Here is a 16,413-nt window from a genome sequence, read left to right on the forward strand (position 1 = left end):
ATTATGATCATTCAAGTGAGGAGTAGAGTTTTTTTGTTTTGTTTTGTTTTTGTTTTTTTTTGTGGTGCTGGGGATCGAACCCAGGGCTATGTCCCCAGCCCTGAGTTTTTTTTTTTTAATGCTGAAGTTTTTGGGAAAACTTCAGAAAGTTCAGGGCCAGTCACTGATGGAAAGGCAGTGTTTCTGAAATGAATAAAAATGAAAGCAACATTTAGCTGCTCACGATGTTTAAGGAATAGGACTATTTATTATAAGTTTATGTTGGTTTTTCCTCCATTTTTTCTTTAGTATTTATGGTGTCTGTAATATCTTTGGATATTGTACAGAGGAAATAATCGACATTTGATTTTATTTCTTTTAAAGTTTGGGGAGTTTTTGGTGTTAGTGTTGTCAGAATTTTTATTTTTTAAGATAAAATGACAAGAGATATCATCTAGAGGCAGCATAGCATAGTGATGAATGTTTAGCTTGTTTATTTGCTTTGTGCCATTGTACTCTCCCAATTAGTGTTAACCCTTAGTTTTAGCCCTCTCTCTTACATATGCCCACAAGCTGTAGAAGAGAATATAAACAAGAAGAATTACTTAACACCTCCTGCAAATAAAAATTATTCATTGATCCTTACAGCATTTAGCAATTAAAAATCTAACACCTTGCTGGAGGGAATGGGGGTGCTTTATGTAGTGTATGTAAAGTATACTGACTGAAAGCTTGGGTTTAGTTTTAAGACAGATGAGAGGTCTCTGCAGACATTTTTAGATCTATCTCCTAATTCTTTTCTTTGGCATTGTTTGGAAGATTTGCTTGTTATTTCGTTACAGCACAACAACTAAATATGATTGGTAAAATTTTCAGTGTGATAAGTTCCTAATACACATCACGAATTTCATGTTGAACTTAAATTTGATATGGGGCATAGGCATATACCACTAAAACTAGTAAATAGAACTATGCAAATATTTTTCTTAAAAGTCTTAGCCAAAACCTTTTACTCACTTATTTTATGTAATGAAATCTCTCTGCAACATAATTCTAAATAACAAACATCAGTTTTTATATGTGAGCTACTTATGAATACTTAATTTCGTTAAATGACATTCTAACTTAAATTTTACTACTTGGTTTAGTATAGATCACATTTTGTTATTACAAATGCTACAAGAAATAAAGCTATAATCATTTTATGGGGGATTTTGGCAGTTACATCTCCAGTGCTATGACTCTATCGTTTTTTTCTTTTTTTTTTGAATGGGGTGTCTGACATACAGAGGATATAACATTAATAATAACAGTTAATTTGCTGATTGATTTATTAAGTACATATGACACATTGCCTGGTATGTCATTAGTAATCAACCATCAGCTGATTGTCTCCCCAGAATATATGATTAACCCCTTGAACTTGTCATGTTCCATTTGCAAAAGATACACAGCATTAACAGATTATATTTGGTTGCTTGGAGATTTTGTTAAAGTATAGTGATGATGGCATTTTCTTAAGCATTATGCAAAAGGTAGAAAGTCTTTTTTTCTACATCTGGTACATTTTAAAGTAAGTAAATTGTGTAGTTTAATTTTTCTGTTTTTAGTTTTGTAAGTATTTTCTTTGTTTTGGTTTTAGTTTTTAGTTTTTCCCTCTTTGAATTAGTTAATTTTCTCCTTTTTTTCCTTTTGACTTTGATTTAGTAACTTGATTTTTTTTCTAATTTTATATGCACTGCAATTCTTACATCTTATGGATGAGTCCTTTTCTAAAAAATTGTAAAAGTGGTTGTTTAGAAATTCAGTTGCATTTTTCTATATGGAGTAATATTTAAATGTGTTTCTAGGTTAGCATAACATATTAAAGTTTTTGCCCTACTTCTGGGGCTATAAGACTCTGTTCTTTTCAGCTATTTCCTTTTTTCATTTATTTGTTCTATTCATTTTTTCATTCATTCATTTAGAAAGTGCCTATTGTGTATCAGAAATTGTTTCCTTATTTGGTGTTTCTCAAAACAACATTCTCCCTTAGCATTTCCTCACTTCCAGATTGTTGAGTCCTTTTCCTTTTGCTCTATGGTCGTTTTTTCATCCCTTGGTTGTCAGTAGTCTTTCTGTTCCTTTCCCAGGAAAGTTTTAACTAGAGACTCATAGCTGTTCAGGCAGTTAATCCATACCGGATATCTAAGAAAATTACAGTAGAAGTTAGGTTTTATAGTACTATTAAAATTAGAGTTCAGCTGGTTTAAAGGATTTTTAATCCTTGGTGGCTAGAAGAATCACCACCATATATAAAGGGAGCTCTTAACCCAGACATTTTTATATCATTAAGTTGTATGCAGACTTAATTTTGAATGTGAATATGCATATTTCTTGGGAAATGGTTCATAGCATTTATTAGGTACCCAAAGAAGTGACCCAGAAACAGATGAAATAAAAACTGTGTAAAATGTTTTTGTATGTTTTTATTATTTTTAAAATTAATGTATTTAGTTTTGGCAAGAATACATATCCAAAGTCTTACTTGTACTTGAAATTTTGGAACAGTTTGCGTGATGGAGACTGAAAGACTGTGTAGAAGCCATAGTTTTACTCTTATATACAGAAGTAGTAATTTTTTAGTTGATGAAATTTGTTTTTGTCTTTAGCCATTTTTACTGGTTTCTGCTATCCTGGCCCTGAGGCCCAGAGCTTCAAATTTTGATAGCCCTTAAATGTTCAATGCTCCAAAATTTCCTACTTCTTTCCTTCTTTTCTGGTTTCTACCCCATCTTCACTCCCATAGCCAAATGTAATGCTAATCTCCATCATTAAAAAAAAGTTTTATTAATTTATTTAAAAGGTTTGACGGGCAAGGGATGTAGCATTTGCTCTCACGCATGAGGTACTGTGTTCCATCCCCCAGCATTGGGGGAAAAAATTGGATAATAAATATTCTCACAAAAATTACAAATTATTTTTGGTTTTGTATTTTACTAAAATACTAAAGGAAAAAGAAAAATGAAATTGACATTGTTATTCTCCTAAGCACAGAGTTCCTTATCTAAATGACTAAAATTAATCCTCTAAACTGCTTTTGGGCTCTTGTACTGGAATTCCTTTTCACCATTTAGTCCTCAAGTTTTTAAAAGAATGCTTGTGATATTTCAGAGAAATGTAAGAAAAGTAAACACTTTTACATAGTTTGGAGAAATATTTTGTACCAGGGATCTGTCTGTCTAAAGGCCTAGGAGGTTTTCTTGTTGAGTCAGTTTCCTAAAGTTAATTTTGTTCTTCTTGTCCTTTGTTGTTATTTCAGTTTTTACTTTTGAATCTCAAATATTTTACTTGAAAAATTTTAAATACCTTTAATTGTAAAATAATGTCACCAAACTAAAGGAAGTTTATATTTTTAAAAAGTGATAATCTCTGCATCATCACTTCCTCTTTGCTCATCTAATTCCCACAGTTAACAACTTTTAACAGTTTGTTCTATTCTGGGTATACATATTACATTTTTTTAAAATATATTTTTATTGTAAACAAATAGGATACATGTTGTTTCTCTGTACATGGAGCAAAGGCATACCGTTTGTGTAATCAGACATTTACATAGGGTAATGTTGTTTGATTCATTATGTTATTTTTTCCCTTTCCCCCCACCCCTCCCACCCCTCTTTTCCCTCTGTACAGTCCCTCCTCCCTCCATTCTTGCCCCCTCCCCCCCATTATGTGTCATCATCTGCTTATCAGCGAGATCATTCTTCTTTTGGTTTTTTGAGATTGGCTTATCTCACGTAGCATGATATTCTCCAGTTTCATCCATTTGCTGCAAATGCCATAATTTATTATTCTTTATGGCTGAGTAATATTCCATTGTATAAATATATCACAGTTTCCAAAATAGACATGTAGATCAATGGTACAGAATAGAGGACACAGACACAAACCCAAATAAATACAATTTTCTCTTACTAGACAAAGGGGCCAAAAATATGCAATGGAGAAAAGATAGCCTCTTCAACAAATGGTGCTGGGAAAACTGGAAATCCATATGCAGCAGAATGAAACTAAACCCTTATTTTTCACCCTGCACAAAACTAAACTCACAATGGATCAAGGACCTCAGAATCAGACCAGAGACCCTGCATCTTATAGAAGAAAAAGTAGGTCCAAATCTTCAACATGTCGGCCCAGGATCAGACTTCCTTAACAGGACTCCCATAGCACAAGAAATAAAAGCAAGAGTCAATAACTGGGATAGATTCAAACTGAAAAGCTTTCTCTCAGCAAAGGAAACTATCAGCAATGTGAAGAGAGAGCCAACAGAGTGGGAAAAAATCTTTGCCACTCATACTTCAGATAGAGCACTAATTTCCAGAATATATAAAGAACTCAAAAAACTCTACACGAAGAATACAAATAATCCAATCAACAAATGGGCTAAGGAAATGGGCAGACACTTCACAGAAGAAGATACACAAGCAATCAACAGATATATGAAAAAATGTTCAACAGCTCTAGTAATAAGAGAAATGCAAATCAAAACTATCCTAAGATTCCATCTCACCCCAATTAGAATGGCGATTATCAAGAACACAAGCAACAATAGGTGTTGGAGAGGATGTGGGGAAAAAGGTACACTCATACATTGCTGGTGGGGTTGCAAATTAGTGCAGCCACTCTGGAAAGCAGTGTGGAGATTCCTCAGAAAGTTTGGAATGAACCACCATTTGACCCAGCTATCCCACTCCTCGGCCTATACCCAAAGGACTTAAAATTGGCATACTACAAAGATGCAGCCACATCAATGTTCATAGCTCCTCAGTTCACAATAGCCAGATTGTGGAACCAACCTAGATGCCCTTCAGTTGATACATATTACATTTTTAACAAAGATAATCATATTCTTTCATTACAACTGCCTTTAAAAAAACTAATTCTTGTTGGCACTTCTCCAGGATAGGACAAAAACATCTATCATTATTTTAATGTTTGCACTATAGTTCGTTGAGTGACTATATCATAATGTTTGTGTATAGTACTATTAAGAATATTTACTTTTCAGTTTTTGCAGTTAAGGTATTATGGTAGAGTAGTAAGCATGGCTGTGTATACCCTTGCATATTTGTATGAATGTTTCTGTATTAAAAAGTTCTATAAGAAACAGTTTAGAGGGAATGTGATTTTTATATGTAAGAAATGTAGCCATGTTTTCTTTCAAAATGATTAAATGTATTTACACTCACTCAAATGTGTGGGGAGAAAACAGAGCCCTGATCCTCCAACGTTGTTTATTTTCGTTATATTTTTACCAGTAAGTTGGACTAAAACTACCTAATCTTCATATTTCCTGAGCACTTGTGAGCATTTTTTTGTTTATTAGACATTACAGTTCCCTTTTCTGATGGCTTATAATGTACACTCACCAATTTTCTGCTATCTTGTTGAATTGTTGAAGGACTCTTAATGTTTTTATGAGTGCTATCTCTTGCAAATATTTTTCTCCGTCTGTCATTTTTCTTTTAATTCGAATGTGTTTTTACTTCCTAAGAGTTTATGTGTTTTTTACTATGCAAAATACATCACAGAAGAGTTACCATTTTAAGTGTATATGGTTCAGTGACATTAAATACATTCATACACAGTTGTGCAAATATCATCACCATCCATATCCAAAACTTTTTATCATTCCCTAACAAAAATTTTCTACTAAGTCAAGAAAAACAAGCTCATGTAAGAGGAATCATACACTATCATACACTATTTGCCTGTTTGTGACTAGCTTGTTTTATTAAGCATGATTTTTCAAGGTTCATCTATATTGCAGCATAATCAGAATTTCATTCCTTTTAAAGGCTGAATAATGTTCCATGGTATGTATATACATTTTTTTAATCTAGTCATTCATCTGTTGATGGACATGGATTGCTTCTGCTTTTTGACTATTTGAAATAATGCTGCTATGAACAGGGGTGTACAAATATTGTTTGAGTTCCTTTTTCAGTTCTTTGGGGGTATATACCAGAAGTGGAATTGCTAGATCATATGGTAATTATACTTTTCACTTCTTGAGGAGCTGCTGTTGTTTTCTATAGTGGCGGCATCATTTTATAGTCCTACTGGCAATGCATATCCTGGACAACACATTTATTTTCTGATGTTTTTGAATAATAGTCATCTTAATGGATTTCAAATAGTATCCCATTGTGGTTTTGATTTGCATTTCCCAGTTGATTAGTAATGTTGAGCATCTTTTCCTGTGCTTATTGCTTTTCTGTGTATCTTCTTTAATGAAATGTCTATTCAAGTGCTTTATTTATTTTGGAGGGGGTATTGGAAATTGAACTCATAGACACTTGAACACTGAGCCACATCCCCAGCCGTATTTTTTATTTTTTTTAGAGACAAGGTCTCACTGAATTGCTTAGTGGCTTGCTTTTCCTGAGGCTGACTTTGAATTTGTGATCCTCCTGCCTCCGCCTCCCAAGCCACTGGGATTATAGGCATGTACCCCACTGAGCCCCGCCCTTTGTTTATTTTTTATTTATTTATTTAGCTTTTGTTGATGAGTTGTAGAATTCTTTATATAAGAATAAACAATTGGATATTAATCCCTTATCTGATATGTGATTTCCAAAGGTTTTCTTCCATTCCGTTGGTTGCTTTTTCACTCTGCAGATACATAGTATCCTTTGGTACACAAAACTTAATTTCAATTTATCTACTTTTTTCTTTTGTCACCTGTTTTTGGTATCATGTCCAATAAGTCATTGTGAAATCCAATGTCAGTGAACTTTCCCTCCATGTGTACCTTTAAGAGATTTACAGTTTTAAGTTGTATATTTAAACTGGATCTTTAGTTTAATTTTTGTGTATGGTATAAAGTAACAAAGTTTGTATTTTTAAGTAGTTAGGTACTTTATGAAGTCTAGATTTCATATTATGTGTAGGAAAGGACCTTAGTACCTCAAGATTATAAATTTCTTTTTTTTTTAGTACTTATTCTTTTAAAGAGATTTATTTTTGTTCTAAAATTTACATATCTACCTAGAATTAATTTTTGTGACTGAAGTGAGACAATGGTCTTTTATTCCTATAGTTAGCCAACTTTTCCCTAACTTTTCCCTTTATCATTTAATTAGTTCCATATATACTTGGGTCTGTTTCTGGATTTGTGGATTCTGAATATTATCTCTTCCTGTAAATATACTTTTTTTTTTTTTTTTTCCCTGTACTGGGGATTAAACCCAGGGCCTCATGCATTCTAGGCAAATGCTATACCACTGAAGTACTTCCCCAGCTCTAGCATTTTGTTTTAATTACTATAAATCGTACAGGACAAATATGACCCCATTATTTTCTTTTCCAAGTTTTTCTTGCAGTTTTATTTTTGCCATATTAATTTTAAAATACATTCCTCTCCATTAAAAACTGCTCATACATGCAGAACATTTGTAAATCAAGGATTGTCTTAAGTTACATTCATTTAGTTTTAAATTGTGACTTTTTTTTTTTTTTTTTTAACAAATTTAACCAAATGTCAGGAAAAAAAAATACTACCTAATAAAAGAGGAACATCTCCTGGCAATATTTTTCCAAGTTCTTGGCTTTTTTCTTCTAATAACTACTCAGTTTTGTTGGATCATATTACTTCTGAATTTTTGATATCAAAAAATCTAATATTTACTGGGTACTTACTATATACAGGGCACTTGTGAGCACTTTATATGTATCATCTCAATCCTCAAAAACAATCCTAGGAAGTAGGAACTATTATTTTTCCCATTTCATAGATGGAAAATGGAGGCACATAGAGAAAATCAATATGCCCAATATTAATAAGTTAGTAAGTGATAAGAACTACTCCGTGAATTCCAGGTGCAGTGGAGCACAATTAATCCCAGTGGCTGGGAGGCTGAGGCAGGAGGATCACAAGTTCAAGGCCAGCCTTAGCAAAATAGCAGGCCCTAAGCAACTTGGTAAGAGCCTGTGTCAAAATGAAAGGTACTAGGGATGGGGGAATGTGGCTCAATGGTTAAGTGCCCCTCAGTTCTATCTTGCAATGGAAAAAAAAAATAATAATACTCTGTGAACCCAAGAAATCTGGTCTCAGATAAAGCTCTCCTTTTATGATCACTGGGATATACTACTTTCTCACTGTCTTTTTTGTTTCCTCCTCTTGCTTTCACCTTCTCTGCCTTTTCTAGTTCTTTTTTCTCTCCTTCCAGTGTGCTCAGGGGAATTCTAATGCTGTCATCATTTTATAAGCCTTCATAGAAGATTTCAGTGAATCTCCTTGTTTGTAAGGTTAACCCTAAATTGATAATCTAGTCTTCATGGTCAGTTCTCTTCTCTGTTTTTCTGCTCCCCTATAGGAAGCTTCAGCTAATTAAGGGTATTTGTTCCCTAAATCTGGTATCCAATTTCCTGCACCAGCACCTTGTCTATTCTTCCTTATTAGTTTTACCATACTGAAGGCAAGCTGAAATCCAATTTTCTGTACAGACCCATTTCTGACTTATTTGACATTTACCTAACCATCTTCTTAAATTCTGATCCATTGATCTCACTGACTGCTCATTTTTTTTTTTTTTTTTAAATACTGGGAATTGAACCCAGGGGTGCTTTACCACTGCTTTACCCCAACCCCTTTCATTTCTTTTTTTGAGAAAGGGTCTTGTTAACTTTCTTAGGGCCCCACTGAGTTGCTGAGGCTGACCTTGAACTTGGAATTCTACCTCAGCCTCTCTAGTCTCTGGGATTATAGGTGTATACCACTGTGCGGGGCTTATCTTGTTCTTATATGAACTATTGAATCTATAGTATCTAAGTACTATATAGTAAATATATATGTTTTAGCCTCTAGTGAACAAAACAGGGTCATAGTGTATCAAATTCTAGCTTTACCACTTAGTGGTGTCGTAATGTTAGGCAAGGTTTTTAATCTCTTAATCTTTTTTTAATCTATAAAATGGGGTTAATACATCATAGTGTTATAAGGTTTTGTGTGTATGTGTGTATGCACACCTGTATTATTTGGCTTAGTAGTACTTACTTCATTCCTATCTTGAGAGTCAAGGAATTTGTAGTCCATTCTTACTTTTTAAAAATATTTGTAATGACTTCAGGTATATGCAATTGGATTAATATTTTACCTCAAATACACACATGTAAGATACACACACATACAGATGAGGTTCTACATACAGATGAGGTCATATGAATGGAATCATATAATATGGTATGTGATCTTTTATGTCTAGCTTTTTTTAAACATGTTTTCAAAGTTTGTCCATATTGTAGCATTTATCCATACTTCATTCCTATTTGTTGCTGAAAAATTATTTCATTGTATGGATATAGCACATTTTAAAATTTTTTTGTTTATTATGGGAAATTTAGGTTGCTTCTACCTTTCGGTTACTATGAATAATACTGCTGTTAACTTTCATGTGGTAGTTTTTGTATGGATGTATGTTTTCATTTCATTTGAGTGTCTATGTGGTCGTAGAATTTCTAGGTCATGTAGTACATTTCTACTACAAATGTAAGGGTCTGAATCTCTACATCCTCACCAATACTTGTTCTTACCTTTTTTATTATAGCCATTGTGATGGGTACAAAGTGGTATCTCATTGTAGTTTTCATTCGTGTCATGACCAGTGCAGCCAGACTCTCGGGTCTGGTGAGGGGTGGAGGGGGATTGGAAAATAAAGATTCACTCAGATTTTGAAGATTGAGCCAGCTCAATCAGGTGGAGCTCTGCTCTCTGATGGAGATGCAGATCTGAAGTTAGACCAGCAATCTTTATTTATATGTCTCATTATCAGGTTAAAGACTATGCAACCATTATTCTTTGTTCAGAAAAGTTATAGAAACTACGACATGTAGCTTTTCTGTAGTTGCAATCCACAGTTGCCAAGTGCAGTAAGGAGCTTTGTGTAGCTCTCAAGAAAGTCCATTGTTAAAAGTTACTATAAGACAGGCAGGAACTGGGGAAGCAGAGCTGTTGAAACATTGTGGTTGTCTAGCGAAAGAGTTCCTTCCCAGGAGTTGTGTCCCTGAGATCAAGGTCAGAGCTGATAGGACTCTTGCACAGAGCCTCCTCATGCAGGGTATTGCCATGGCAGCTAAGTATCCTGTGTCCTTGCACAGAAACATTCCCAGGCACCGGATATGCCACGGCCATGAGGTCATTAGAGAACCCCTAGTTTCAGTCACTGCTCTCCCATCCTTTCACCACTCTCCACAGATTTGCATTTTCCTGATGGCTGGTGATGTTGAATACCTTTTCTTGTTCTTATTTCTTATTTATATATACATCTTCTTTGGAGAAATGTCTACTCAAATCCTTTGCCCGTTTTTAAATGGTGTTTATTATTCAGTTTTATGAATTCTTTATATATTTTGAATATAATCCCTATGAGATATATAATTTGCAAATACTTTTCCCATTCTCTGTTATAGTATGTATCGTTTTGAGATGTCCTTTTACTTTCTTGATAATAACTGTTGTTTTAGCTCTTAGGTTTACACCTGCAATCCATTTTTTGAGTTAATTTCTCTGTCTAGTATAAGGAAAGGGTCCAGCTTTATTCTTTTGCACGTGGATGTCCAGTTGTTTCAGATATTCAAAGTATAGGGGAATACCTTTCAGATGAGAGCATGTGCTATTTCAAATTGTTAGACTAGGTCATAAATATATGTAATATATTGGAAATGTACTGTTTACCTCCTAGTATCTTTGGAACTTAGGGAGGCTTTTATGAATCCTGAAAAAAAAAAAAAGATAATTCCTAAAGTACTTATTATTAAATGTGCAGGTACTGTGAGTACTGGGCTGCAAAGATACAAAGAATATAGATTTTGCTTTTCAACATATGGTAAAAAATAGACAAAAATAATTAGAATAAGGTGCAATTTTTGTGATTTGAACAAGATACTGAGAAGGAATCACTAGCTGCTTTGATATAATCAAACAGAAATGAACCTTAGATTGAATTTTGAAAAATGAATAAAAGTATGCTAAAAGAAGGAAGTAGAGAAGAGCAGTACAAATGCCTATCCACAGGTATGAAAGAGAAATCATACTGCTGGGGAAATATAAGACTTAAGGCATAATTGTAGCACAGAGTAGATGGAAGATAGCTGTAGGAAATAAAATTGGTAAGGTGTAGGCTTGTAATTCTACTATTGAATAGCTGGCTTTCTTGAAGGTGCTTGTGATGGAACATTTGTGTATTATTACACAAATGTAATATTACATCTTTAATTCTTAAGGTTAAATATTTGTTTTATGTATAATATACATAATTATTAAATACAGGGATGTAGTTTGTGCCAGGCTAGGTCAGATGCTGGTAAGGACGCAGAGTCAAGAGTCCAGACTCCAGGAGTTGGGCGGAAGCAGGCTTGTGGGGAGCAGCCTGCAAACTCGTTTATTGGGGGAACAGCGATACATTTTATAGGTTTCTTGCCCAATTACAATGTGCCACGGGGATCAGACCACCAAATTCCTATACAGATTCCCTTGGTAACACTGAGTCAACTTGGAGCATTTGTTTACTTTCCTAGGTAGGAGTGCTTCTCCCTGCAAGTTTTCCTTACACACTTGAGACATTCACTGCTGCCATCCAAGAACTAGGATTTCTCCCAACACAGGGATACACAACTTAGAAATAAAAATATGCATGTATGTACTCAAAAACTATATGCATGTATGTACCAAGGATTGAACTCAGGGGCACACAACCACTGAGGCACATCCCCAGCCCTTTTTTGTATTTTATTTAGAGACAGGGTGTCGCTGAGTTGCTTAGGGCCTCTTAAGTTGCTGAGGTTGGCTTTGAACTTGCAGTTCTCCTTCCTCAGCCTCTCGAGCTCCTGGGATGACAGGCGTGTGCCACCAAACAGCAACTCAAAAAATTTTACTGATAGAATACATGATTAAAAAACCTGAGCAGCCCCTATCATAGGTTATACAAAGCCATTGAAGTATTTTTCCCATTTTGTTTTATTGGCACATTATAATTACATGTAATAGTGGGATTCATCATTACATATTTGTACATGCACACAATTTAGCAATATAATTTAGTCAGTATCATTCCCCAGTAATTCTCCTTTCCCTCCTCTGCTCCCTCCCCCGATCACTTTATCTACTGGTCTTCCTTCAATTTTCATGAGATCTCCCAGCTTTTCTTTTCCCTTTTCTCCCCTCTAGCTTCCACATTTGAGAGACAGCACATGACCTTTGACTTTCTGAGTTTAAAACCATTGAAGTATTTTAAATGGAGGGAGAAACAAAATCATATTTGTATTTTAGGATGTTAACCATGTGGAAATGGATGGAAAGCTGGGAAACTAGTCTAGTTCATATATTGCGAAGGATTCAACTAAGGCAGTGAGTGATCTTCCATCTTGCAGAGGTCTTGTGCCCTGGTTTAGAATATATCTTAGTTACCTAAAGTTTATATAGTAGGTTGAGAGATAAAGGATTGTTAAGTCCAAGTTATGATGGCATTTAATACTATGTTGTTCTTCATAATTGCCATTATCTTCTTTCTTTTCTCATGGAAAAAAGAGCATCTTCCTTTCCCTCTTAAATTTTTCTCGGAAATGAAAACCTTTTTTTTTTTTTTCCTTCTATTTCCTTACCTCTTTTTAAAGGACTGTATAAAGCACTGTATTACTGATTTTTTTTTTGTTAGGTTATAATTTGCACACAGTAAACTGTACAGAACTCCAGTATATGGTTTGTTTACTACCATCCAAATCAAAATATTCTAGAAAGATTCCTTTTTTCTCCACAAGAGGTAACCACAATTTAAATTTCTTCCACTATTTATTAATTTTGCCTTCAAGTTTTGTATAAATTGAATCATACAGTGTATACTCTTTGTGTTGTTACACATATCAACTTTTTATTTTATGAGTTTAATATCCTGTTAGTTGATATTTAAATTATATGCATTTTTAAACTATTAATAAAGCTTCTGTGAATGATTTTGTAAGCATATGCGTTGATAATTTTGGGTATATTCTTAGGAGTAGAACTGCTGGTTATTGGGGTATTTACATGTTCAATTTTATTAGAAAGTACCAAACTGTTTTCTAAAGTGGTTTTATCGTTTTATCCTCCTAGCAACATGTGAGATTTCAAGTTGCTCCACATTCTTCCTGATACTTGGCATTGTCAGATTTTATTTTAGTTATTTTATTGGCTCTGAAATGCTATCTCATTGTGGTTTAATTTGCATTTTACTGATGACTACAGATAATGAATAATCATTTAATAATTCATCAAAATTATATGTTTATGGGTCATCCATAGTTTCTTTTGTCAAGTGTCCAAGTCTTTTGCTCATTTAAAAATTGAATTAGTTAATTTAAAAAAATTATCCTCATATAGCTTGCATGTGACTCCTTTTTCAGATATGTATTTTGAGTTTTTTCTTCAATCCATGGTTTCTCTAATTTTAAGTGTCTTTTGGTAAACAAAGGTTTTATTTTGATGAAGTTTATTTTCTCAATTTTAAATTTCCTTGTTGGTCCTTTTTTAATACTATTAAAGAAATCTTTGTCTATCCCAGGGTTCCCAAGGTTCCCAGGATCCCAAAATATTCTATGCTTTCTTTCCTGTGAATATCTAGTTATTCAAGTACCATTTGTTGTAAAGACCATCCTTTCCCCCACTGAATTCTGTGACACCTCTGTTGTAAAATTAAGTAAAAGTATGAATGTATTTCTGGAATAGTTTCATTGATCTATTGGTCAGTATTTATGCCAGTAATGTACTGTCTTAATTACTATAGCCAAATAAATACTAAAATCAGGTAGTGTACTTATTCATCAAAATTAGTTCTTCTAGGTCCTTTGAATTTTCATATTCGTTTTAGAATCATTTTGTCAATTGTGACAAAATGTCTTCTGAAATTTTAATTATGGTTATGTTGAATTTATAGATCATCTTCAGAAATTGGGGAATTGATCATAAAAACTGCTTTATGAAACAATTTCTGGTGTTGAATAACACTAAACAGATGTTATCAGGTATAAGATTTTTATTAAAATGTATTTTAATAACATGTAATTTTTCCTAATTTTTAAAATTTAATCATTTTCACTTAAAAGTAACCAGTAGAAATTCTGCTATTGGTATGAAAAAAAAAGCTGCTGTTGGTAAATAGATTCTTATTTACATGTTAACAGGCATGGAATTTACTGTGTATTCATGCTTTTATATAGGGGATCATAAGAAAATTATTTGAAAAATATAATTTTTATGTGTCACTTGGTAATTAATATCCTAGGAGATTTTTTTCCATAGTTAATGTTTTAAATTAATTTTTTTGTGGATATACACAATGGTGAGATTCACTGTGGCACATCCATATAGGTACATAGGAAAGTTATGTCGGATTTATTCCACCGTCTTTTCCTTTTCCCAACTCTCCTCCCTTCCCTTCTTGTCTACTCCACTAAGCTTCTATCCCCCACCTGGTGGGTTAACTTCCATATATCAGTGAAAACATTTAACCTTTGGCCTTTTGGGATTGGCTTATTTAACTTCATATAAAAGTCTCCAGATCCATTCATTTACTGGCAAATATCTTTATGGCTGAATAATATTCCCTTGTGTTTATATACCACATTTTCTTTATACATTCAGCAGTTGAAGGGCACCTAGGTTGGTCCTAGGAGGCTTTTAAAGAGCCACTGTCATAAATCATTTATGCTTTTTTTGTTTGTTTCTTTTATTATGTGAAGGAGAGTCATATGATGGAACTTTTAGATAAATGGATAGGAAACGGAAAATCACTGTGGTGGTTTAATAAATATAATAGAAACTATTGAATACTTTAAGTGGATATTTTCCTATTTTATTATTAAATACAGGGTGTATTTACTTCTGGCACATGGGAAGAGAAATCAGATGAAATTTCCTTTGCTGACTTCAAGTTCTCAGTCACTCACCATTATCTTGTACAAGAGACCACTGATAAAGAAGGAAAGGATGAAATATTAGAAGGTAAGTTTTTACAACATATTTTAAAAACATCAACTTTTAAGAGTAGTTATAATTTTTCATTAATTTAGTTCTCATAATGCAGTAGTCTACTTTCAAATAATTTACAGTTTGCAAAGTTGTTTCACATTTGAGTATAGTATGAGTTACTGTATCTGAAGTAGAGAAAGAATTACAGTGCCATTCATCCTAAAATTAACTGAATCAGCACCTGTTTATTGAGTACCTAACATGTGAATCCTGTTGAATCCCAAACTTAAATGAAATGTGCATCCCAGTAGGGAAAATAAGAACTTTAAGTAACAGTAATAGGAGATAGAAAGTGATAAATGGCATCCCAGGGATAGATGAAGTTCTACTAAAGTTCAGTGGAGAAAAGGTCACTTGGTCAGGAGAGATCAGAAGTTTTATAGAGAATTAGGCAAGTTGACAGATCTCTAAGTAGAATTTCGAAGAAAAGGAGAGACAAGGTCAGATTAGAAAGGGTGAGGAATTGTTTGAGACAATGATTTGGAAGCAAAAAAATGTACAAACAAAGGAATGGTATGTCTTTTTTTATGGGCTGGCTTTGTTTGAAAGGGAGAGACAGATGGACAGACAGATTTTCGTCCCCTTAAATCTTTGAAGGATTACAAATAAAGAAGAATTTGTCTATTGATTAGATAGTGTTGTATTTTGATTATATTCTGGATTTTGAAGTCAGACTGTGGATTAAAATTTTGATTTTTCTACTTGCTAGTTATTTGACCTTTCTAAACTTAAGTCACCTCATTTTTTTCAATGAAGTAATACCACCTGGAGGTTTAGTGTGGAGATTTAATTTAATTTGAATCAGTATTTCTGATGAATGGTATGGTATAAGAGAAGATGAATGAATTTGAATAGTTAAGACATTGTTGATTTGTGTATGTACTATACAGTATTCTTTTTATTTGGTTGTGATTGAAACTAATAATGGTGGAAATTATATATATATATATATATATATATATATATCTGTGCCTTTTCTTGTGTAGGAATAGCGTTATGTTACCTTTTCTATTTTATTTATTCCTACAAACAGAACAATTAGATAAGGTCTGCATTCAGATTCATAAACTAAGTCAAAGAACACTGACCATATCACATATATGTAAGATACTTATATAGCAAAATAAAATAATTAAACCAGAATACAAATATGTATAGTACAGGAGTAAGGGGAGAGGGAAATGTTTGTGATTAGCAGGAGATCTGATAATAACCGTGGAATTTTTGGGTCTAGTGTTCCACAGATTAATGAAGGAAACTGTTCAAGACAGAGAAATTTTAAATTCCATTGAGAAAAGATTATATATGAAGGGAAAAACAGAGTAAGAACACTTAGAATCAGTGTTTCTGAGAACACTAAACAGATGAAGGGTACCATGATATAAGAGATG

At 33.4% G+C, this 16,413-nt stretch overlaps 1 protein-coding gene across 3 annotated transcripts in view; it reads left to right on the forward strand.

Annotated features, from left to right (window-relative positions):
• RAB3GAP1 (RAB3 GTPase activating protein catalytic subunit 1) overlaps positions 1 to 16,413 on the forward strand; it is a 102,003-nt gene that overhangs the window by 8,182 nt on the left and 77,408 nt on the right. For all 3 annotated transcript variants that reach the window (XM_079135620.1, XM_079135621.1, XM_079135622.1), the window contains exon 4: positions 14,863 to 14,995. In XM_079135620.1, coding sequence (XP_078991746.1) covers positions 14,863 to 14,995 — 133 coding nt within the window. The remainder of the gene's footprint in view (positions 1 to 14,862; positions 14,996 to 16,413) is intronic.

Source organism: Sciurus vulgaris, assembly GCF_902686455.1.
Source record: "Sciurus vulgaris genome assembly, chromosome: 3".
Taxonomy (NCBI): Eukaryota; Metazoa; Chordata; class Mammalia; order Rodentia; family Sciuridae; genus Sciurus; species Sciurus vulgaris.